Source organism: Leptosomus discolor, chromosome 18 (genome assembly GCF_034619465.1).
Source record: "Leptosomus discolor isolate bLepDis1 chromosome 18, bLepDis1.hap2, whole genome shotgun sequence".
NCBI classification, from domain to species: domain Eukaryota; kingdom Metazoa; phylum Chordata; class Aves; order Leptosomiformes; family Leptosomidae; genus Leptosomus; species Leptosomus discolor.
In genome coordinates, this window is record NC_141408.1 from 9,724,016 (window position 1) to 9,748,336 (window position 24,321).

The following is a 24,321-nucleotide window of genomic DNA, read 5'->3' on the forward strand; positions in this document are numbered from 1 at the left end:
TACTCTGCCTCAGAGCATGCAATCCATACGTATTGATGCTTATGGAAAAACATTACTGCTCCATGAAATATTGTAGACTGAGCATTTCAAAAGAGACCTGTGAACACATCGACTTTGGATTACAGGAAGAAAAAAGTTGATGCATGGAAAAATCTAGCAGTGTCTATTATCAGAGATCCTCAGTTTTATACCATCTTTAATCATCATACTCAAATTGCTTGGGGATACAGCACGAGAAAGCATGAAAAATAATGTGAGTATCAAAGATTTGTCAACCTACTAGTGGCAGTCTGTGAAAATCACAGGAAAATCAAACCAAGTCCTCTTCAAGCAATAGAGTGCCAATGAAATCAGAGAAGTTACTTTGCTTTGGTTTTACAATTTCATATTGTTCTGAAAGTTACACTCCCTGTGGAAATCAGGAGATTTTACAAAGAGTAAGTTAGTAAAATAGGGGAGGAATTGAAAAGAGAAAAAAGAAATAATTACTTTGCTGAAATACTAGTAGAAGCTCCAAAATACAGGACTGCTTCTGAACAAACCCTTGAATACCTCCAGGGCTCTGGCAGGTTTCAGTGGGAACACCACGGTGCAATACTTGCTCAAATTTCTTTGGCTGGCTTTAGAACTAAGATCTTGAGGAGCCAAATATAACCCAAACAAAGAGAAGTAAGCTTTGTTTTTTCTTCAAGGCCAGCATTACTCTCTTTTCACCCCCTTCCCTCATTTGAGTCATTTAATACTGTCAGAACAACATCACAACCATCCACTGGCTGTTTCCTTATCACTCTGCCACTATCAAGCCAACTGCGGCATATTAACTAAACTAATAAAACAACCTTCAAGAAAATTAGCTTTTACATTTACTATCATACTAGATCTATTCGTAGATCCCAGAACACCACCAGCACTGGGGCAAAAGCATAGTATGCAGAGCTCTAACCATAGGACAAACTCTTGCTGACCAGCTCATTCAGTAAGCTTCCCAGCAGAAGCTCCCTGCCTTCATCCAAGAATAGCTTTAATTTTCATCAGCAAAACAATTTAATAGAAAACAAAATGCACAAGCCACATCCTGCTGCCTGCCGTGCCCTAAAAGTTCTTGCAAAAGCTTTGGTCCTGCCCACAGAGAAAGTACTCCCACCCAGCATACCCTCCCAGCCAACACTGCAAAGGCCCTTGCCTTAGTGCCTAGGAGAACTTACTGATGATCTTTTCCTTTAATTTAGCATTCATTGGCCTCTCATCTTGGGATCAGGGGACCTCAGATTATCACTTAACTCTGCCTCAAACAGATAATTTCAGGGGCAGCAAGTTAGTCATACTCATGACTAAATTCCTCTAAGTGGCCCGTCCAACCGTGACATCGTCTCTTGGCTGTACTCATTTCGCTGGTCTGCAGAGCAGAAAGGACTACTGCCATTTGACATCTGTTTGTCAGTATTTCTGAAATGATTTAATAATGTCAGCCCAGTCAAGTCACATCACAAGACTAATCAACAGAGCTGGCCCTAACTGGCCTTGGAACCGAAGCTTAAGTCAAATAAAAATTACCCTCCGGGGGAAAATAAACTTCTTCAACACCGGTTTAATCGGCAGTGTGTTACTACTCTGAAGAATGAGAGCATTTGTAAAACCCCCATGCAAGAATGACTCGTGGGAGGAAGAGGTGACTAAAGAATTAAACTATCCACTGGAGAGCAAATTGTGGTTTGCTGGCTCCACTGGGAACAAAAGGTCTACGGCTCGCTGCCCGAGCTCGAAGAGGACATGACTTGCTGTCGGTATTTCCATGAAAGCTGTTATGTGATTCATTAGCTTTGCTGGCCCCTCTCTCCTCCCTCCCTTCCCCCCACACCATCATTAAACTCATCTGTTCTCTTGAGCTTTTGCTTGGCAGAAATGGTGTGCTGACATATAACAGAGTTAAAATGAACGGCTCCCATGTTTAGAAGAAAGAAGAAAGGAAGAGAAGCAGATGAGAGAGACTAAAGGGAGTACCCAGAAGAGATACAACTACACAGCCCAAAAAAGAAAGACAGAAATCACAAGAAATAATATATTTCTACAATACTGTTTATCTTGAAAGTCTCTGTATGTTTTGCAGACTATATATCCTATACTAAAGAATCCCTTCCTCAAACATAAAATGAAGCCACCCCTGGGCCAGGACAAAACAGACATAAGGAAACAGATCAATACTGGCTTAGTGTACGTACTGACATTTGATATTCTCATCCAAGCCATGTAAGCATGTTTTACAAATAAGCACAGTCCCAAAAAAAGTCTAACCCTTGGATAACCCCACCCGTCACCTTGTTCCAACTAGAGAGGTTAACATTTCCCATTCAACTGCTTCTTTCAAGAAGTTTTTTTGTATGTATGGAGTCATTTTTTCCACCTCTTCCCGAAGATATTAATCATCACATCACCTGCAGATGTTTAGAGGATAAACAAAACCCCACCATCACCGTGTCAACCAATGTCAAAGAATCTTAGCACTCCTGTTCAGAAACACAGACTGCCTCACTGTTTCCAAGGCAAACTAATGTTTGAAAGGCTTTCTCTTAATAAACACTGTGCACTGCATAACACTGTATTCTTCCACACAACTGCCACGAAATGTTCCCTTTCACAGGTGCTCTGGCCTGTGTTTGTATACACTAATGGTTCCTCTAGCTCGGGGTAGCCAGCTTCAAAAGCAGAAAATTAACTCTACTGATGAACTGCGGCAATATTCACTATTGTTTTACATCTTTTTCTGCACTACTTTATAGGTGTTTACATTCTAAACCTCCACATGCTTTATAAATATGAATATTCAGAGCACTCGGGTACAGAGGGAAAAGCAACCACTTGCAAGTAGCGGAGATTTGGCAAACAAGCGAGGCAAACTTGGGTCACACACCACAGAACGAAAGTTCTTACAACCGATTGTAGAAGTGGTTTAAAATAAGTTTTAAATCAGGAGTCAGGAAAAGCCTATAGAATCTAACTTTATCACAAGCAATCCCTCAAATCCTTTTTAGATACTCTTACACTCATAGCAACATGAAGATTAACGTAGAAAAAATTATATTGGGCTGTTACAGTCTTGTAAATCTTCTGTTCAAAACATACCCATTAGACACCAGTAGTGGATTACTTTGCAAGAAAGACACAATGTAGGATGTGTTCTCCTTCTCTGCCTCTCCATAGTCCCTTCCTCAGCTACTTACATTTCTTTCCGATTCCCATGTATTAACGTGTTGACTTCAAACCACTCAGCCTGGGGGCAATAATTTCCTTCCTGTTCCTTGACAGCACTGACCAGCCCACCCAGCATTTGGGGTTATCACAGCTGTATCTTTATATCCCAAATCTTCATCATTAGCTGTAGAGGCAGGATCACTCACATAGGCACTGTCAGACAAAGTGTTGTTTCAGGGACCTCTATTTTATTTAGTTTTGAAACTGAAATATATCTTCATCACAGAACTGTAGCCCTGTTAGCCAAAAGCTATGCATCCCCATGTCCTGTTATTCCTATTTACGCTTAACAGGAAAACCTGTCAAAGTACACCATACTCTCCTAAGTATATGAAAACAAGTATTTTACTCTACATTATAACCTATGTTGTAACAGAGACATTTAGGATCAGATTTTTAAAGACTTCAGTGTCCAGTGACACCAATAGGAAGAAAAAAATGTTTTAAAAAAAAATCTGTCCCCAGTAACCAGAGATGGTAAGTTTGGGGCAAAAGACTTATAGATGAACATACAGTGTCCATAAATTTTCCTGAAAAGAAAGATAAACAAGATGACCCTGAATATCACGCCCAGGGAAACAGGTCAAGATTTGATTGTCTGTAGTTAAAGTTGGCTCATGAGCTAGATCAAGAGAGGCCTATTCCTAGGTTTTATTTCAGTTATTCCAAAAGGATCAAACTTAAGATTACCACCGTTATTCAAGAAGTAGGTATTCCTGAATGAGAGTTGAATTAAGTTCATCCAAGGAGAAACAAAGCACAACACAGATATTTCCATGCATCACAGTCTAACGTGAAAAACAAGTTTTTGCATCCTAGTTGTCAAAAATCAACGCAAACTCCGCTTCACACGTCTTTATATTATCCTCTGACTTACAAAGCCAGAGCTCACACACAAGGAATGCGTTGTCAGAATTTGTTTTGTCAGCAGGAACGTTCATGAAACTTTTTTCATGATTAAACAGAGTTTTGAGCATATAGTTTAATACAAAATGCTCTCTTTTTCACTCATATTCATACCTTACAAACAGATAGGACACATTAAAACAACTTAATACAACCTGCATCTAAAAACAAGAGAATAGTTTTAAAACTTTAGGTGCAACAGAAGCGTAACCCTTTCCCCTTCAATAAAAAAATAAAATAAATCACAGGACAAGAGAAAACAAAGGATGAAAGAGATTTTCAAAACCCACAGGGGGTCTGCACGCTCATTTATCATCTATGTTAATAGTAATAAACTGTTCAAATCCCACCACTGGCCCTGCAAAAGCAGAGTCAGTTTTCTCAAACTCCGATCAGAAGTTTGCAGTGTACCTCCCCACGCCATTATCCATCTCTCCCCTAGTTTATTATCAGTAATATCCCTCCTCAAACGATAGTAACATGCTTAGTTTAGCAAAACTTCTATAGCTGGCAGTGGCCAGTGAAACACAGATTCCAGGGGCGGGGGACTTAGGCAGTCATACTTTCCAGCCTAAAGTTTAACTTTCCCTTAGGGCAGCATTTCTTCTGGTGACTGGATACTGGCAGCTTTTGTGTTCTTCATTAGCCTGCTGATTAACATACTGCTAGAGAGTTCTCCACTACACCTAACTGCTGTTCCAGCACTCGCTGGCAGATCTATTGTGAGAGATCCTAGAACAGCGATGAGCCTCTTGCTTTTCCTCACCATACCAGAGATCAGGTATATATGTATTTGCTTTTAAAACAATAGCTGCATATCTAACCCGAAGTTATAAAGAAACGCTGATCAAGCAGTAACAACTTTAATGGAATTTTGTGAATGAAATTCCCACAGCAACAGTAAGAAACAGAGTGCCAGGAAACACAACCGATTCCAGTTTTCTATACGTTAGAGGGTTCTAAGCTTGAACAGAAACTAAGAAATAAACAGCAGGAATCAGCGGGCCTACTGGTTTTTTTCCTCATCCAGCATCCGAGAGACCAGCAAACAAATCAAAAGGCCACCGAAACAGTACTACGGCATCAGGAACAAATTACTAGCCTTCCTAGCATACAATATAGACATTTGACACAATTGGAATTAGATATACCTCTTGGCTTTCCACAAAATCTGCTACTGATTAACATGCAAAGCACTACACTTCTGAAAGGACAATGGTGGGAAGACCTTCCACAAAGGCATCATTTTAAATTCTAAGGCCTGGAAAAATTCAGGCCTCAGGCCGCGAACAACGGTGCAGGCTGACACAGCCAAGCTGCAGATCCCGACAAGTTGTACGGACATCACTAGATAAGGTGTGTAACTTTTTAGCTGCATCATGCAGACTCTGTAAAACAATAGCTGTCAGGCAGCAAGGTCCCTCCCTTGGAGGCATTCTGCTCCAGCCAGCACACGATTTCTCGCCGAAAAGCTTCCCTACGGACGGTGCTGCAGGTACGGAGCGGGAACAAACCGCCTTCACCAGGCGAACAGCCGTCCTTTCTCCCGGAGCCATCAGCACCAGCTACGACAACCGCCCCTCTCTCCGCTCCGCCGGACACCGCGGTGAAACCCCATCCCCTGCAGGAACGGCCCCGGGAGCCGCCGGCAGCAGCCCCGGCGCCTCGCCCGGTCCGTACAGACCTTGGTCGTGCTCCTCCGCTCGCCCGGGCTGGTTGCCCATCTTCGGTCACTCCCCCGGCTCTTCCCCGGGCTCCTCTAGGCCCCCGGCGCCCCGCTCATGCCCGGTGTCAGAGGCGGACCTGCCTCGGTCTGCCCTTAGCGTCTCCGCTTCGGTCCACTTCAAAGGGGAAAGAGAAGTCAGCTCCTTCCCCGCTCCCGGCACCGGGAACAGAGCCTGCTGCTCATGCTGAGGCGGCTGGGGCTCTCCCGCCTAACTCATTACAATATTAGGCACTGAAGGCCGGCCTGGGCAGTTAATTAGCTGCCTGACTGCTGGAATAAAAGGAGGGGGGAAAGGAGCGGCAGAGAAAGAGCTCGCTGGCAGAGAGAGGAGGAGTGACTCGACGAGCAGGGTAAGCCACCCAGGGGCAGCCAGCGCGAACTGCAGGGGCTGGAAGAAAGGCACCGGTGCTACCGAGCCCCGCCGAAGCCGGGAACCAAGCTCCGCCACAGGCAAGAACTTCGCTTGGGAATTTTAGCAGAGCTTCGGTGCCCCAGAGCAGCCGTGGCTGTAGGGGGTGAACGGCCAGAGAGCTGTGTCTAGGCCATGAAGTTCAAAACAACACAGTGAAGTGCATCTGGGAGGGAAGAAGGGCAGGAGGAACCTCAGCAAGGACAAGAGCAGCCAAATGCCTCCAAAGCAAAGGCAAAATTCATTTTGCCCCCAATACACACCACTTGAAGCACGCTCACCATGGAGCGAACGGACCCTGCCCACAGGTCTCAGCACACTGTTGAGAGGAGATTAACCAAACATGTAAGTGTAAGACAGCTCTTAACTGAGCTGTCACAAGAATCAGCAGACCAAATTTCAGAAATACTCAGCATCTACTGAAAACTTACATACCTAAAAGATACTGAAATGGAGATTGAACTCCTCTGCAAACCTGAGCATGATTGTGAGCATAAGCCCTTTCAGAAAAGTCCTGTCAGATTTGTTCCAATATCCTCTGGGGCTATTCCTGGGTAAACCTGACCATCCCCAGCTCTTCTTATCCTCAGCTGGCACTGAGGATAGTCAGCGCCTTGCAGGCTGACATCCATATTATAAAAAACGATGTACAGGATACACTAAATACTACTAATACCTGATTTTTTTTGTTGAAGTAAGGACATGGTGCTTTACTATTCCTAAAAAGCTATTACGGTGATTTACAGAATTCCCCTCATGCTAGTTCCTCACAAGCACTGAAAAAGCCAACAGACAAACCTGATAGCCACTACCACATCTAGAAGCTGCAGGCACAAATATGACCTACATACTATATCTCTATCATCAATATTTTTGACTGCAACTTGTACTGCAAGAGCAGCTGCATGAAGCAGGCCTACCCACAGAGACTGCCCAACAGCCGACCTTTCAAAGAAAGAAACCAAGGTGCTCCTCACTAATGGAGTCATGATGTACATGGGAAACAAGAATACTGAATGACTCCAGTGAGCAGTTTCCATTACATTGATAATTAACAGAATCATCACCTCAACATCTTTGTTTCAACAAGAGGTTTAAAAACTAATTCAGAAATAATAAACTATTACATGTCCTAGGCTCAAAACAGCTGGGAAATAAAACATACAGAAATTAATCTAGCTAGTTGTGAATCTGTTGTTTCCAATAAAAAAAATCTGGCCATCATTCAACACGACAGAAACAGAATTTTGCTAATATTTCAGTATAACAGGCTGAGTTAGTTGTCAGTCTTTTCATTGTTCTTGCTCTGACTCTTTATGGATGAAGGTAGAGGTTTTCATACAGCTGTCTATATTTGGATGACATTAAACAAAACTCCTGTCTGCTTCTATCTTATGACATGCCAAGTATAAAATGCTTTGTTTAATGAATAAGCCATATAAGTTCTATAAAAAAGGATCATTAACAGCGCATTCTTTTTCTAAAAGTCATCTTATGGTCTCTTAAATCTTGTATCATATTTAGGATGGGTACTCAGCTTGCCCTTCGCAAAAGGTACAGATACAAACGTCCTCCAACTGTTGAAACATACTTCCAAGACAAAGATATTTTCTTCTATTATAGACTAAAAAGCGACTTCTGCTTTTCTTCAAAAGGGTTCCCCAGAGGGATTGCATTAGCCAAGATAATCTCTTGGGCTGATAAATCCTGACACTGAGCATTTATTATGCTTTCACCTGCTTTCCATTTCTGTAACAAAAGGGAATAGTGTAACAAGCTCCCAGTACAGTATGGGTGCAAGCCTGCTGGAGTAATTCTAAAATGTAATCACTGAGTCACTGAGCAAACATACCTGAAATCTGAGCACTATAGAACAGTCATAGCTGGAAGAACCAATCTGTTATTTTTGACAGTGGCATGAAACATAAGTCAGAACATTTTAACACCATGATAGGGAGAATGACGTCAGGTGAAAGACTTCTAGCCCAAGACCCCAGTGAAATGTAAGGTATGAATTTTAAAATACAGCTATAGCCTGAGCAGAAGCCATCGACAAGAGACTACCGTTTATGGAGCTTGCAGCTTAAACGGAGGAAAAAGAGAAGTAACAGCAAGCATGACTTCTAACATGGTGACTAGGTAATAAATTATGACAGATGCATGGCTAAATCTTTAGGCAACTATTTGTTACCTGAACATTTTGCATTATTTTCCCTTTCTCCTCAGCAATAAAGGCATAAACATGAATGAATGAACAATTTCATCTCTATAAAGCAGATTAGCTGATTTCTTCCTAGGCATAAAATTCGGCTTATCCCTTTGCACTATCTACTTGTGGGACTGCTAATAAAACATGTCGAACACCCCTGTTCTATATAGTGAGAATGGGCATTAATTACTCACAGTGACACATACATAATTCTTCCAACTCACTAGCCGAATGACAGGACTTACTTCCTAGGCATAACCTTTCCTTGTATCCTACTCCCACAACACAGAAAATGAATTCATGTAACTTCTGTTCAAACTGTAATCCATGCTCAAAAGAAAAAGTGTGAAGATGCCACAAAATTATTTCGAATTTGCAGTGGCCAGACAGCTGACAGTCTCTTCAGAAGGCGAAGGTCAACAGAAGTTACAGATGCTGAGCAGGACCTCCAGAGGCAGGACCCTCTGGCCAAGACTGAACTAAACTGAATGGGCTTTAAGGGTTGAGACTATCTATACCAGCGTTCACGATATCATGCTCTACTGCTTCATGCCGAAGATTTTATGAGCACTAAATATGTATAGCAGGGAAAAGAAATCTAGAGAGATGTGTATATCATGCACAATAATGGACCTCAAAGGATTAGAAATACAACAATCTGTGTTGAAACTCAGAAGAGCAGATGTATTTTTAACCATATTAAACCTAATATTTTTGTTGCGAGGATACTTGGTGAAGTCATACTTAAGTTCGTGGCACAGAACTACAGCCTTCCAGGAACCCATCTGAGATGTAACTGTCAATCCTTCCTTCTTACTTTACAGTACTAAAATCCAAAGTAAGCCAAAAGCTGCTGAAAAAAAAAAAACAGTGGAAAAAAAAATAAGACAAGGAATGCCAAGCCCTCTCCTGATAGGCATACTTGTTAGATCAGGCCAGCTTGGCGTTCCTTTCCTTCCCTCCCTCCCATTCTTTAAGTGCAAACACAGTGGCACTCTGCCAAGGCATTCTGGCTGTGATACATTAGGCCTAGAGATTTGTGTTAAGGATCATTTCTCTTCAAACCAGCTGGAGGAAAGCTGATAATTAACCTAGGGCAGGTAGTCAACACAGGGTTGTGTTGACTTTGCTGAACAACTTCACCAAAGAAGCCTGAAAAGAAATTAAAACAAACGGAGAGATCAGAGATTCGTACTATTCCTGGACCAGCCAAGCATGCTCCCCTTTCTGTTTAGGTATCCCTAGTATGGCTTTTGTGACCATCGGTTTGCTTACAGCTGTAATGGATCTTCCCTATACATGTTGTCTTGAGCCAATTAACTGTCAACAATTTAATGAGTCATTACGGTCTTTAAGATTTAGCATTTCAGTATCCCTACCACACACTGAATCCTCTTAACTGGCTCGGGTCCCAGGGTGGTAAACTTGTGCCAAAGTCATTCTCAGGGGTGTATACACAGCGAAAAGGGTCTCTATTTCACAGGTTCTTTTAACAAGAAGTTGCATGCAAAAAATCTTAGAATGTGTTAATACGGATTCAGTGCAGTAAATGTAAATTGTGCAGTAGATTAGGACAGCCACAAAACTGAGAAAGGTACATACTGCAGACAGTGTTGTCAGCAGAAGTTAATTCTTACTTGTTTAATAATGCAAGACGACTGCAGACAGCCTGTGAATGCCTCTCGAAGAAGATGTTATCCTTAACAGGATCAGGTATCAGAAATCCCAACAGAGAGTCACTAAAATGCATTGCTCTCACTCCATCCCCAGTTATAGAAGAAGGTTCATACAAATCCAGCCAACAACAGAACAAAAGAATAATTATGTCAGTCAACCTTCATATGCCACCTTCAGAACAAGAAACAGAGCATCCATTGACATATCTCTCTAGTTCAAGGAATCATGGGACTGAGATCTCAAGCCAACAGATATCAGAGTTTAATAAAACCACTGCTATTATTTCACTGAAGAACTGCTGAGCTCCCTCTACCCTACTAGAATAAACGCCTTTTCCAACTACAGTATCCTACCAGAGTAGGTTATTTATCAAAGGGGAAAAAGTTCCTGAAGAACAGTCATGTGAAGCAGTGCCTATTCCAAGCCATTCTAAGATGTAGAACTGTCAATGGGTTACAGAAAGAAAGAGCAAAGATTAGAAGAAAGTGAAAATTTAACACGGCAACAAACATCATACAGGAACTTTTTCAGCAAAGGCGTCAGAAGTGAATATTCACAGGCTATCACAAGGAAAAAAATCATTGTAAGAAGAAATAAGAGAAACTGGACAAGTAGCTGCCATAAACTGAATCTGGAATGCCCAATTTAATCTACCTCAATTCTTGAGCCTTCACTTTAGAGGTTAGTGGGTGAAATCTTCTAAAATGGTGCTGAAACTTAGTCTGATTACTTAACACCTGGGGAAATCAGAGTCATGCTAAGTATTGTCAGAGAGGTTAAGGTATAGATTCACATTTGCACCAATATGTTACAACCAACCATGAGATATTCAGAAGTGTGTGCAGATGTCAATACGCATACCCACCTACACGCAGAGCTATGGATGTAAAGTAGGCATATATTTCCACATTGTTTTGCATGTTAAATTCCTGCAGTGAAACGTGCACATTTGAAGGACATCTTGACAAAGCAATTTTTTTGAGTCTTCCTTTTCTTTCTGTATCATTTCTGGCACTGGAATCTTTTTCTTTATAAGAAAGAATAATTATGCAAGAGCTGTGTCTTGTACCTGGAAAGGGTAGCAAAACGCAACTAGCTTCCCAGATAAAGTTTTAAAGCGTATTTATTGTTCCTGGGAAACCCCAGATGAGATCAGTTATTTGGTTTCTAGTGAAGTCTTGTGGGACAGAACGTACCAATCTCATTAGTGTCTCTCACACTTGTCTACCTTTCACAAGAAAAATGAGTCAGTAACAAGACTGAATGCAAACTGCAGCAACCTTTCTACAAACCTATAGTAGTCCTTTGATGTGACAGATCACAAAAAGCAGGCCCTGTCAAAAACTGATGTATGGGAGAGTAAAAGGACCCCAAGGTCAGAGAGCTGTCCTTCAAAAGAAATCACTTTTCTTTTTCCTGTTCTAATTGGAGTGCATTAGCATCTTTATCAATAGAATTTTTCAAGGATTTTTTTAAAAGAAAGCTTTTATTAAAAAACAAACAAAACTTTTCTTGAATTTTCTGACCGTGTAGAGAAGGCTTCTGGTCTGGATTAGCTTCCCATTAACCTAAATGGTTACCCCACATCAGAAAGCAACCAATACTCACCAGAGAAGTTGGCAGAAAGAAGCCACTAAATTTGATAGAGCCCATACATTACTCTCAAATAGGAATCTTGAAATGACAATTCTACGAGTGTGCAGGAAGCTCTGAAATCTGTAGTCTGCCACATTTTCAGTTTTGATGAGAAAGAAGCATTTCTAATGAACGATATGTGCAATAAAACCCTACACCAGTCTCCCCTCTAAAATCAACCACAGTTGAACTTGTTCAGGTTTCACAATTGACACTCGCACTTTCCCAGCACTAACACCAATGCTGGTAGTGGCCAGTTGGTCTGATTTAGTTAAAGTCTCTCTTTTCTGAATATCATCACTATCAACACAGAAAAGCTACAAGCAACAGTTTTAGAGGGAAATCAAGATTTTTCTTTTCACATAAACCACGTAGCAAACAGTGATGGACAAATGGACTAAGGGTACGTGCTCTGCTAGAACTAGGCAGGAACTGAAGATATACAGGTATCATATTTAGCCATTGGGATGTTAACTCTGACAATTGGGCAGGAACGTGAGTGTCAATTCAGAGAAACACTCATCAAAAGAGAGGCCCTCCTTATTGGAACTGAACATTGTTCAACTCAAACTGTTCCACAACTGTATATAATCTTCAGGTCCTTCTATAGCCTTCACTGATTATGTCAAATTTCCTGGTATTTTTATTTTACTGGCCTTATTACAACAGCATGCTTTGTATAGCTTCATTTCTAATGCTGGCAATGTTCCATTCTGCAATTAATAGCTTTTGTCCAGGCAGCCTGCAGAGTTCAGAGTCTCGATGCTAGATGCCTAGGAGATAATGGAAACTCTTAATATCTTTGAGTTTGCCTCTATACTTCTGTATTGGCACTGTCTCCAAGCACTGATGTTAATCAACTCAGCAGGCATGCATAGAAAGCAACACACTTTTGTTGCTTCGGCTGAAAATGTGTGCCAATTATTGATTTTCCCATTTTATGCATAAAAATAAATGGTCTTTTCTGATGGATCACAGGATGACACAGTAGGCCATCCCTCACGTTCCTGCTGGCATCTTGGCTTCTCCTGGCCTCCAGAGATATAACATGCTCCACTATCACTGTAAGAAGGTATAGCACCTGTCTTCTAACATGGCTTGAGCTTTAGAGAGAACCTGAGCTTGTCAGTAAAATACCCAGGATGTCTATAAGTAATGTTAGGCGAGAGTTTCCTGCTGTTTCTGAGGCAAATTCAATAGGTCTATATAGATTTAGACTTTACTTAGGATTAAAGAAATAAGCTGATGAAGCAGCCTGAGAAAACAAAGTACAGCTATCTGTTACTTCATTTCAAGGACAGCTGATACTACTGGCAGAGCTTGATATAAAAATCAATATATTTGTGAAAAATGGGGATGCCTGAAGTATTCTGACAGCTTTCGAATTACACGCTCACAGCTCAGCCACACATCCTGGCTTTATCTCTTTTCTAATGTCCAGCATAAGACTTTTTTTGGTTCTTGTCAAACCTGAGAGATAATAGCTGCTGGCACTGAAATAACATCAACGAAGCACATGAACATGATTAAACTAGACAGCCTTGAGGGAAATTTTCAGAAAGTGCTTGAATTGGGAGTTTGTAGGGAGTGAGTGATAGAATTGAGAGTGAGGATTTGGAATGACTTCTAGGATCCGTTGAGAAAGTAATTTCAGCTGTCTAAACCCCAAATTTCCATTTGCATACCAGTCCTACCATGCAATGCTCTTCCTGAGAGGTATATGATCACATAAGAAGCTTTGAGATTCTCTGTGAAATTGCATTATTTAAGGTTATTTGGCTTGCAGACCTCAAAGGATCGTAATCTGAAAAATCACTTATTTCCTATAATGCTGAACATTAAGGAAAAGAGAGCCTTAGTTTCTCATGAAGATGTAAATTTCTCCAAACATTTTAAAATTATTTTTTACTATATGGTTTCATAGATTGGATGCCTTTTCAAGTACATGCATCAAACTAAACATTTTTCAAGATTAGTGACCTCTTCTTCCTGTTTTGCAGTTTTTCCAGCTCTTTTTCATTTACTGAAATGTTAAAAGCAATGCAAGAGCTCTGTAAGTTCGGTTTTAACATAAAACCAAATTGCTACTTCAGGACAGTACATAGAAAGACATAACACTGTGGATAAGGAAGCTGAATCCAAGACATTTATTTCTCCCTGCATGTCATTTCCCATTACTTGGGATTTCAAAACTGCCAAGCAGTTACAAAGCCAAATATCACAGCACAGAACTTCCAGCCAGAATCAGTCTCCAGTTCCATTTGCTCAGCTCCCCTTGCCAAGACTGGAGACATGAGATTGGCCTCATCTCCCTTTAAGTCACTTATGATTTACTGTGTTATCTTCCAACAAGGCAGACAGGGGTAGTTATGTCAGCAAAAGGCTAGAATGAATAACTTAAACTCCACCAAGGGCAGCATACAAAGAAGCCTGTTTAAACAAGCAATCTTGATGTCAATTATTTATTATCTGCAGCATTTGGAACACGTGCTATTGCTCAAGGTCAACACACTAATGTTGGACAGTCACACCCAAAGAAGAAAGAAACCTAAGTTGTGGGGGTTTTTATTTCCATACCTTGTTTCTTCCAATTTCTCTTACACAATACTATAACACCAAGTACCATCAGTGTGTAGCTGGAACTAATATAAGTTCAGTAAAATAATCAAATCACTCACTTGAAAAACAGACAAAGAAAGCCCAATCTAAAAAGCACACACAAGAGGGGTGGGGTGGGAAGACATGATGTCTGCAGTTAAGACATGAAAGGAAAATACAGAACTAAGGAAGGCAGTCAAAGAAGCCAAAGAAAGTGGTTTCAAAACAAAAATTGAAGATTTATGCAGTTGACTATGTACATAAACATCTGCATTTCCCAGCTACAGGAACATTCTTACTTGGATTAGCTCCACAGTCAGTTAGCATTGCAGTGTAGTCCCTGATTGTGATCAAGACTATTTGGGATGCCATTTCAATAAAAGTATAGCAGCTGAAACAATGTTCTCTCCTTTTCTAACTAATGCTCCCAGGAACATGTTGTGCCCTCTGTCATATCTGGTTTTTTATTTTCCTCTTAGCAACAATACACTGTATTATAATATGCCCATTGGTATTTTTTTCATAGTCTGACAACCAAAAAGTAGCATTCAGCTTTTTACCCATGCTCACTAGCATCTAGCACCTTTCAGTGTCCATGATAGTGACACATTCTCGGAGTATAGCTAGATTTCCAAACACCCTTTTGGACTATGGAACCACCGTGAAAATTCAGATATGCACGATACAGGTCTTTTTGTACACATACCTATAATAGCCCCTGTAAGACCTGGGCTCTAAGTCTAGTTCTCTCTAGGCTAAAAGCAATTTTAGAGAGGTAGCACATATTCTTAGTGTTTCTTCACACAATATACAGAGCTCCAGACTTGCACTCTTTTTGCTTAGCACTAATATGCCCATTCATACTTCTACAAGTGCTGATGCAAAGCAATATATGAGGTCAGATCTAACAACGTAATTGGCAAAACAATACCCAGATGTAACTTGACCTCCATAAACCATTTTACCCTTTGTATTTAAAGTAGTCAGCATCACAAATCTTATCCCTCCCCCAATCCCAGTTATTATACATGCATGCAGAAGGGGGCTCTCTATTCCAGTGCTAGTATTTCTGTATCTGACATATGTATTCCATTCTGGACTCCCTGAAGTGCTGTTTCCCTGGCTGCATTCCCAGGATCCTATGCTGCATCATCCGTACAGGTTTTCTCCCCGCGTTACTCCTCCCAAGCATCTTTTGCCAGCATCATGCCTCTTTATTGGCTGGTGAATCTCAAATGCCTTTGGATACGACTAGTCACTATTAAATTTGAGGAATTACACAGCAATTAACTGCAGAACAGGATCTGTCTTTTGGTTACAGTGAAGATGCATCATTTTCTTTCAGGGGTGGGGGGAAGTATATAAAGATTAATTTGTTTTTCAGAAATCCCTTTCTGGTTAATAACATTGTTCTGTTACACAGCCAAGCCCTGCAGAGGCTGTGACAAATAGGGAGGTCATGGTCAAATTTAATAAGATCTCACATTCCCTTGGAAATGCCACCAGGGAGCAGACAAAAGCGAGCGTTTGCTGAGCTCCTGGGGGAAGCAGAGCGTTTGCACAGCAGCCCTTGGTATGCAGATGGTGTCGCTGCCTTTAGAAACAGGCTTAGGTCTGAAACCAGTGGGAACAAGCTGACGGGGCTGAGGGAGAGAGCACGCCACAGCGGAGCTCAGAAGCACCAGCTGCACAGGAAGATGCTGGGGCCGGCTCCTCGTTCTCCCACCTCTGCTGCGCCCCAGGACAGCAGGTGACCGCCCCGCTCCCTCACTCGAGGGCGAAGAGCGACCGCTCGGCACACGGAGTGCCAACGCAACGCAAAGCTCCCGAGGAGCCGCACGGCGCGGCGAGCGCGGCCCCGCACCGACCCCGGCCCGGCCGGCCCGACGGCGCCCCCGTGCGGCCGCTGGGCTGCCGCGCTCCGGGGAACCCCCGCGTCTCCCCTCGCTGCCCGGCGCGGGGCGGCTGCGGGGAACGGCCGGCCTGCGGGCCCAGCCCGGCTCCTCCTGGGCGCTGGGGGTGACGGCCAGAGGGGAAAGGGGAAACTCCGCTCGGATCTCCGTAAACCGCGGGGCGCCCGGCACGCTCCGTGCAAAGCAGGCTGCCTGCCAGGCTCCGTGTACCTACCCGGGCTGGGCTTCAGCCGGCTCTCCGCCAGCTCGGAGATCGCTCCGGTCGTAATGGTCTTCTTCAGGCGAGAGACTCCAGAAGCTGCCACCGAGCCTGGTTTTGTCAGCATGTCATCGCTGCTCGCCCTCTTCAGCTGCAGGGGAGAGCGTGAGCAACCAGAAGATTAACACCTTGAATATTCCCATCAAGTAGTTCACAATGCAAGGTTCCTGGGAGCAAAGGAACATTTCCATACAGGAACCCAAAGGGAATATTGCTTTGACAACCATACTAAATAACTTTTTATTAATTGTTGTATTTGTTTTGCATTCTAGATATTTGCAAAGTGGGTTAAGAGACAGTTTTGTTTCAACAGCAAAGAATGAAAACACAGAAGACCATTCAAATAAGCAAATTGAGTGGCAGGGAGAAAACAGTTTACAGGAGTAGACTACTGGCAACGCTGGCTTCTCAGATCTTGCTCTGAACAGCAATTCATCATATTTCCTTACTGGTTTACATTTATTCAGGTATTTGGGCCTGTGCAGGTAGGTGCTAGTTGCAAAGCCTGACACACCAAGTAGGGCAAAGCAACAAATAACTGCCCTATAATCTGTCTGTCAAAAAAAAAAAACTAAAAGGATCTGCTGGTTCTTTTCTCTGCACTCAGGATCACATGGTTTTACCCTAATCGTAGCCTTAGATCCTCTGAAGAGATTTCTAAGATAATCCAATAGCAAGCAACTACCAGCTCCTTCCCACATTTGTCAAACAGGAGTCACCGAACTTTGTGGCATCATAAACTAGGTTATCTGACACGAACAAAGAACATGCTAGAGCCCAAGCCAAAACCTGAAAATTATTTAGCAGAGAAGCTCAGGCTGCTGCAATAAATCAGAAGAGCAGCCAGTGTGAGATCTAACACAATTACCAATTGGAAATCCCTCATCTTAAACACGATATGATTTCAGCTATTTACCCTCCTTGTTTATTGAAGAGCAATGAGCAAAGATGGCAAACGATCTCATGGCAGGACCTAATACTATTGTTTTACTAGGGTAGAAGAGAAACTGAAAAGCTGTTCGTCAAAAAGCATATTCATGTGAGCACCAAGGAAATAATTCTCAGCAAAAAAATGCATTGGTTTTCAGAATAGATAAGCTGCAGAATTCTCAAGATCAATACTGATGTGTTTCATAAGCTTGGAAGAAGGTAAGCTACTTGCTTTTCAGGGTATTTTACAGTATGGGGGTTTTTTAATCATATTAGTGGAAACCACTATAATTTACTCAGTAAGCTGCGTTGGACATGAGAAAGCAAGGGACCATCATTGCTGTGGGGTCTTTTTTGGGAGGGCGATCTCTGATACAGCAAGTCTACTCTAAATGCATATTCAAGAAATCCATGCAATATAAGCACAATGAACTTCAGATTCAAGGAGAAACACTGAAATTATGTTGCTACAACAAGCAGAAGTAGCAATTTATCTCAGAACTTTGGTCAGCTGCTTTCTCATTTGTGTGCCTTCCTAACAGCCTGTGTACCTCTAATAACAGCCTCTTATGAATTTCAGGAAAAAGACTTTAAGCATTTTAAAAGACAAAAGCTCTGGAGAGTCTCCCTAGAATAGTATTTTTTCTATCCTTTTCAGTTTGTGGACACTTAAACTGTTTTCACAAATCAAAACCCACTTGGTTTGACATTGTCCAGTTGCACCCAGGGGCTCCATGAACCACAGGCTGAAAACCACTGCTTGGGTTAAATGAAAAGAGAGCACACAACAAGCACTCTCCCTGTTCAGCAGTTCCTGAATATAAAATCTTTAAGCAAAATGAAGTCTCTCAGCTCCAATTATTTCTCCCTTTCATCTCTTCCTCTGACTCAGAGTCTGTGGTTTCCTGGACCCTCCGAGCACGTAAGTTTCAACAGCTGAAGCACTGATCTGCTCCAGGATACCAGACAACTAACGTTTTGCCTTCTGGCAGAGGTTTTGTCAGCTCACTCTTAGGAGCAGAATGGAACAATCTGACTTTGACCTTTAGAGACTTCTGCAGTCTCTCTAAAGTAACTTCTTCAATGTGTCCTCTTCTACAGTAGCAACTACAGTGCTCTTTCTACCACGTTTCTTCAAGGAAACCACTTAGACGATCTTGCATTTGCAGATGATCAATAATTTGAATATATCAGCTGTAATTAGGAAGAAAACCCTCTACATTTAACACCATACACAAATTAATCATATAAGATTTCCTGTTTAATCTCTTCAGTAGCGTTCCTTCAGCAATGCTTGTCTCAGCCATACAGCACATACTCCAATGATGAACATAACCTGTCTGGAGCACTAGACTGAAATCTGTCGATACAGTGCTTAGAGCATCTAGGAGTCTACAAAGCAAGTTAAGTAAATTAATCCTTTACTCAAGAAACTGTGATGATTAATGAAGTTTAAATCTCCTCTTGATTAAAATGCCATACCACGTTAGGCATTGTTCACTAAATTGCTATTGGAAACAGCTATAACCACAAAGGCCGTGGTCTATTTTCGTCACTGATGTCTTAGTCTGTATCTGGACGACAAGGTTATTCTTGTTTGCTGGCTGCAAGGGCATAGATGCAGCAGTATTTCAGGTGTCTTAGTCCATTTTCTTAAAAACACTACTTCAACAGAAGTTTCTGCTATTTTTGAAATACATCTCTATAGAAAGATAGGATTAATAAAATGCATTTGTTCCATTGCAACTAATATCTTTTGTTAATGTATTTTGCCTTGAAGGAAGAAAGGCAGATTTTTTTCAGAATTTTGGAAATCCATTAATAAATCTCTTTCAATTTCTTTACACTTGTAACAACCAGTTGAACTAAGAATTTGCCATTTATTTTTCTCAGTCTTCAAAGTTAAGGCAATTCCCTCACACACAATGTAAGAGAACCCACTTATACTTTGTACAGATACAGGGCTTCCCCCATCACATGCAAAATATTTTCAGAAACGTGCATTAGTCTAATATACAACATGACTATAATCTCCCTATGCTTAACACAGTGGTTGAACCCACTCCAAGTCTCAGGGTGCAGTAACGTTCCAGGGCTGAACCAAAGCTCTAAACCGGAACAAGGCCGTAATGCTCGCACAGTCCCTGTTGGTTAGTACCTTGCTGAGCCGAGATTCAAAGGCAAGTGAAGTAGAGGACTTAGATGTTTTCATTCCTGTTGAGGTGGTGGAAAGCGATTTTCCTCTGTCAACCCCATGACTCCCTTGTTTTGGCACTGCACTCCAAGGCCTGGCAGTACTCTTCATTTTCTTCCCAAATAACTGAGTCTACAGACCCTAAAAAAAAGTATATATATGAATATACACAAAAATAAAAACAGTCTTTATGTCATCTGAAAGAGAGCAACAGAGGTATCTGGCATCAGTTTAAAGGGCTGAAAAGGCCATGCTAAACTTTATTCCCTCTCATACACACTCAGCCTAGAGAATCCCCCAGAGCAGGCTGCAGGCATTTTTCATACTGACTGGTAACATGAAACACAACAGAAGGAACACTGATTTTGCTGTGACCATCTAAGTCAGAGACCTCTGTCAGCCACAGCAGAACACCTGCGAATGCTGAAGCACAATGAAAGAGTAACTGAAAACACTGAAGTCCATGGCAAGAGAAAACAATCTTGGGATAAAAAGAAAAGTACTTTTCTTATACTGTTAGATCCAACATCATCAACTGAAATAATACTCAACTCTTAACAAGTCACATGAGAAGCAAGTTTCTTCAGCTGTATGGAAAACATGGTACCTTTAACTTACCAGAGTCTAACAGAAGCAGCAGTTGATGTTGCCACAGCGATAGAAAGATATTTCACAATACCAAGATTTACACAACATGGTAAAAAATATCAACTTCCTTGAAAACAAAAATCCAGATCCACTATTCCTCAGAGATAAGCTTATGCAAGAGAGAAATCCTGCCAGGAACTGGCAAATAGACATGAATCCATTTTTTTTTATATATATACAGCTGAATAAACAATCTGCCAGCAAGAACAACTGGTCTGTTTCCCTCAGTAGGTAGACAACTGCCAATAAATCACTAGCTCATCTCTTGTAGATCTAAAACCATAAATTTTCACCAGCCATTGCCCAATCCAAACCAGAAGCAGATTAAAAAAAAAAGTGTCCTACCAGTCTGAGTTGGGAGTGGGAGGGAGGGGAGATTGCCTGATATCTCCTCCCCTCCCTCACTTCAGTATGAGCAACATTTTTCTTCTGCAGCTCCATTTTCCAAAATAGACACGGGATGTAGCTGTGTATCAGTCCTGTGTAGGCAGAGGCTAACTTGCCTCTTGTCTGTTAACCAGGTAACCCAAAGCTCTAGAGACCAGCTAGCGCCTCAGCTAGGGGAAGGCGCCTGCAGGAAGCACATGCTGTTTATCACACAGGAGTCCAGCTGGGACAGCGTGAACTTGGACAGCAACCCTCTGACAGAGATGCCGAAACAATTTCCTCCTGGCTGACTCAGTAGAAGGGCTCAGGTCACATGTCATACCTCATAATTTGCTTCACGCTTTATTTCACATTCACAAATAAGAAGAGTCACTGAACTCACGGGAAACGAAATCTGTTTGGGGCCAGGTCACATTTGACACTGGCAGCACCTTCCAGGTGCCATGATGGTCTATTTAAGGAGTGTTTTGCTGCAGAGAGGCAGAAGGGAATGTCAAGTGCTCTGCTGCTGTCTTACAGAGAACAAAGCCAGCAAGTGACATTGCCTTTATTTATCCTTGGTGCCTCGTGCAGGGAGGGCTGTCTACTTTCTCCACAGCTCTAACCTGTCAGCTCCTAAATAAGGAATTAAAAAAGCCAGTAGTTATTATTATTACCAAGTGTAGTCATGATTCCATTAAAATTCTTAACACATACAGCATGGAGCCATCAACTGATCTCATTAGAGGAGAAAGAATAGTCTTTGTTGATGATTATGCTGATCACTTGGCTGCTTTTTTAAAGCACTGACAGATATGTAAGCTATATTACAGTAGATAATAATGTTTAGCATTCCCACAGTTCATGATCCACCTTAGCAAACTTTGGTGCTTTACATTACTTAATGAACTATTTTTTAACGGGCACACCATTCACTGTATTTATAGGGATGATGAACAAGCAACAACACATGCAAACTATCTTCCTGATTAGATCTCCAAATTATGCAGATTTTGGGTTTTGTAGAACCAGTGGTTGCACATGCACTTCACTTTATTATACCCTCTGGATTCCTTCATAACTGTGTCTTGTACTTTCCTGCCTTAAGCTGTACAGATGCTTTCTTGATAGTCAAAAGAATTTAATTTTGAGTCATCCATGGCCTTTTAAAGTTGCAGTGGAATGATATGCTCATTAGACCATGATGTAAAAGGAGGAGGTACTTAAAAAAAAACAAACCAAACCACAACTCAAGAAATCCAGTAGCCTGAGGCAAACTGGCTTTTCCATGTAACGATAGCAGAATCATGTGCCATGTGATTTAATAACATTTCACTACGCCAAGCAGACGAAACTAAAATTGAGAAGAGTACATATGGATTTATTAGTGTTTATTAGTTTTCCATGTATTTATAAGGGAGTCAGCATTTGTAAAAGTTGGAGGTAAGGCTTCTCATGTATTTGTCTAACCTGAATCTGCCTTGTAGATGGAGATTTCAGCCTCTGAAGTGGGATCCCAATACTTCCCACAAGCCTTCAAAGAATAAAGTCAGGTTGTACCCATCTTAAGCTGCTTTCATTCATAGGTAGGTGACACACATTTCAGTTATTAGAAGTACTGCTTCAGGAGAAGTACTAAAAACTACTTCCAAAAAAAAAAAGGGGGGGGGGAGGTGGGGGAAACACGAAGTCCTGCTGTTCTTTGATGAGAGCAGGAAATCATTCTCAGAATCATCATCAGCTTTTCCTCTCCTCCAAATTCAATTTATTGTATTACAGGAAAAAACAAACAAACAACCCCCCCCCACAAAACAACAAAAAAGTTTCATGGAAGTTGTGGGCAGTTGGGACAATGGGAAGCCCAGAAGTTCAGTATCACGAAACGGCTCGTGGACTGAGTTAGGTAGGTAGGTAGCATCAACCAAAATACTAACTTGGAGGTACAGAATGACTGCAGCCAGTTAGCATTCAGGAAACTTAGCATTAGCAAAGAGGTTTCTCTAATCCTGGCGTAGAAATAGTACCTATAGGACAGCTTGTAATAGATTGTATTAAAAGCATCATATACAGCTTTTATCTACTTGTCTTAAACACGCTTTTTTTTTTAAAGTAAATGAGCAATTAAAAGCCAACATATTTTTTAAATCTGGAAAGATTAAAAAAACATTTTTGAAGATGCTTAGGTTAAGAGATACCCAAATTTACCCTTCTATCCTGAATCTTACACTAAGCAAGCAGCTTGTCAGAGCAGTGCAACAACTAAATGGCAGCCTCTGCTTCCTCAGTGTGATTTCCAGGGCAAGGTTGGAAACAGTAGCTTGCAGAGACCATCCTTCTGAGCCAGCAGAAATGACTGAAAGTAGTCAGTCATAGTCATAAACTATCTTGGAATGAGAGCTTGGGAATGGGGTCACCACTAACTCATCGCAACCGAGCGAGATCTTGGAAGACTGTCCCTTTCCCAAGTCAGGACAAAGGCAGTACATCTGTACTCATGGTGTAACCACTATAACAGATACTGTGCAGCACCCTTTTGCACACAACCTTCCAAGCCTTGTGTACCTGCATTCCTGCGTCTGTGAAACTGCCACCAGGTAGTGGCTCCCAGTGGCTTTAGAATGTATTGACAGAAATTAAGTCTACTATATTTTAGCTAAATATCAGCATTTCCTTCCGAAAGGACCCCAGAGAGATTATGATATCTCTAAGCTACCCATAGTGAAATCTGAAAGAGAAGCAGCTTTCCACAAGAGATGCAACCAAGATGCTTTTGCAAATACAATAACAAAAATCACTAGTTTTACACCCATTATGTCTCAATACGTTTCAGACGAGACATGCTTCTGCTCACTCTCCCAGAAGGTGACTTGCTTTAAGCAATGCCTGGAGCTCTAAGATTTTATTTTTCATTTCTTTCTTCACATTTCACAGGGAACTTTCCTTAGGAAGCAATCAGAATGCCTCCATCCAGAGATTAAAATTCTTTCTTTGGCATCAGTCAGAGCAGGTCACTAGCAGGCCATAACTGAATCCCTGTAGCATGCTCGGCTCGGAGCTGTGCTCTGAAAACATGTAGGAACTGAAGATAAGCAGCAGTTCCATGTTGAAATACATGGGGGCTCATGCCAGCAATATCTTGCCTCAGAACAGCAAAACCAGTTCTATTGCCAGTCAGGGTTTTTTTGCAGTTGTTTGTTTTTAAGATCTTTTACACTCAAAAGTGCTGGTGTCTGAACACCCCTCTCCTCTGAAATAGGCACTGCAAATGAGATAATTGGAGGGTTTATAAAAATGTAAACCTGGTCCTGACAGCTTTTTCTCTCAGTAATCCTCAGAATTCCCTGCAGTTATCAGTCTTTACAAATTCAGGCCATGCTATACAGTTCATCCTCTCTTACTGGTATTTTTAAAGGGTATTTGGAAAATTTTTATGTGGACTATTTTGAGAGTTGGCAGAAGTTTTACAGTGCAAAGACAGTCCATTTTACTTGAAATTTACTGTTTTATGAAAGGTTGAAAACACAGACATATCTTTATTAGTCAGTTCACACGCATTTATTAATAAAAGTCTTTAGAACCAGCCTAGAATTATTCCCATTTTA

General features: G+C 41.5%; 1 protein-coding gene across 4 annotated transcripts in view; it reads right to left on the bottom strand.

Annotated features, from left to right (window-relative positions):
• Nucleotides 1-19,816, bottom strand: part of SPECC1 (sperm antigen with calponin homology and coiled-coil domains 1) — a 72,885-nt gene extending 53,069 nt beyond the window's left edge. For all 4 annotated transcript variants that reach the window (XM_086475043.1, XM_086475045.1, XM_086475044.1 and 1 more), the window contains exons 1-2: nucleotides 19,670-19,816; nucleotides 16,537-16,672 (exon numbers count right to left, since the gene is read on the bottom strand). In XM_086475043.1, the coding sequence (XP_086331169.1) occupies nucleotides 16,537-16,672; nucleotides 19,670-19,816 (283 nt within the window). The remainder of the gene's footprint in view (nucleotides 1-16,536; nucleotides 16,673-19,669) is intronic.
• Nucleotides 19,817-24,321: the final 4,505 nt, after the last annotated feature.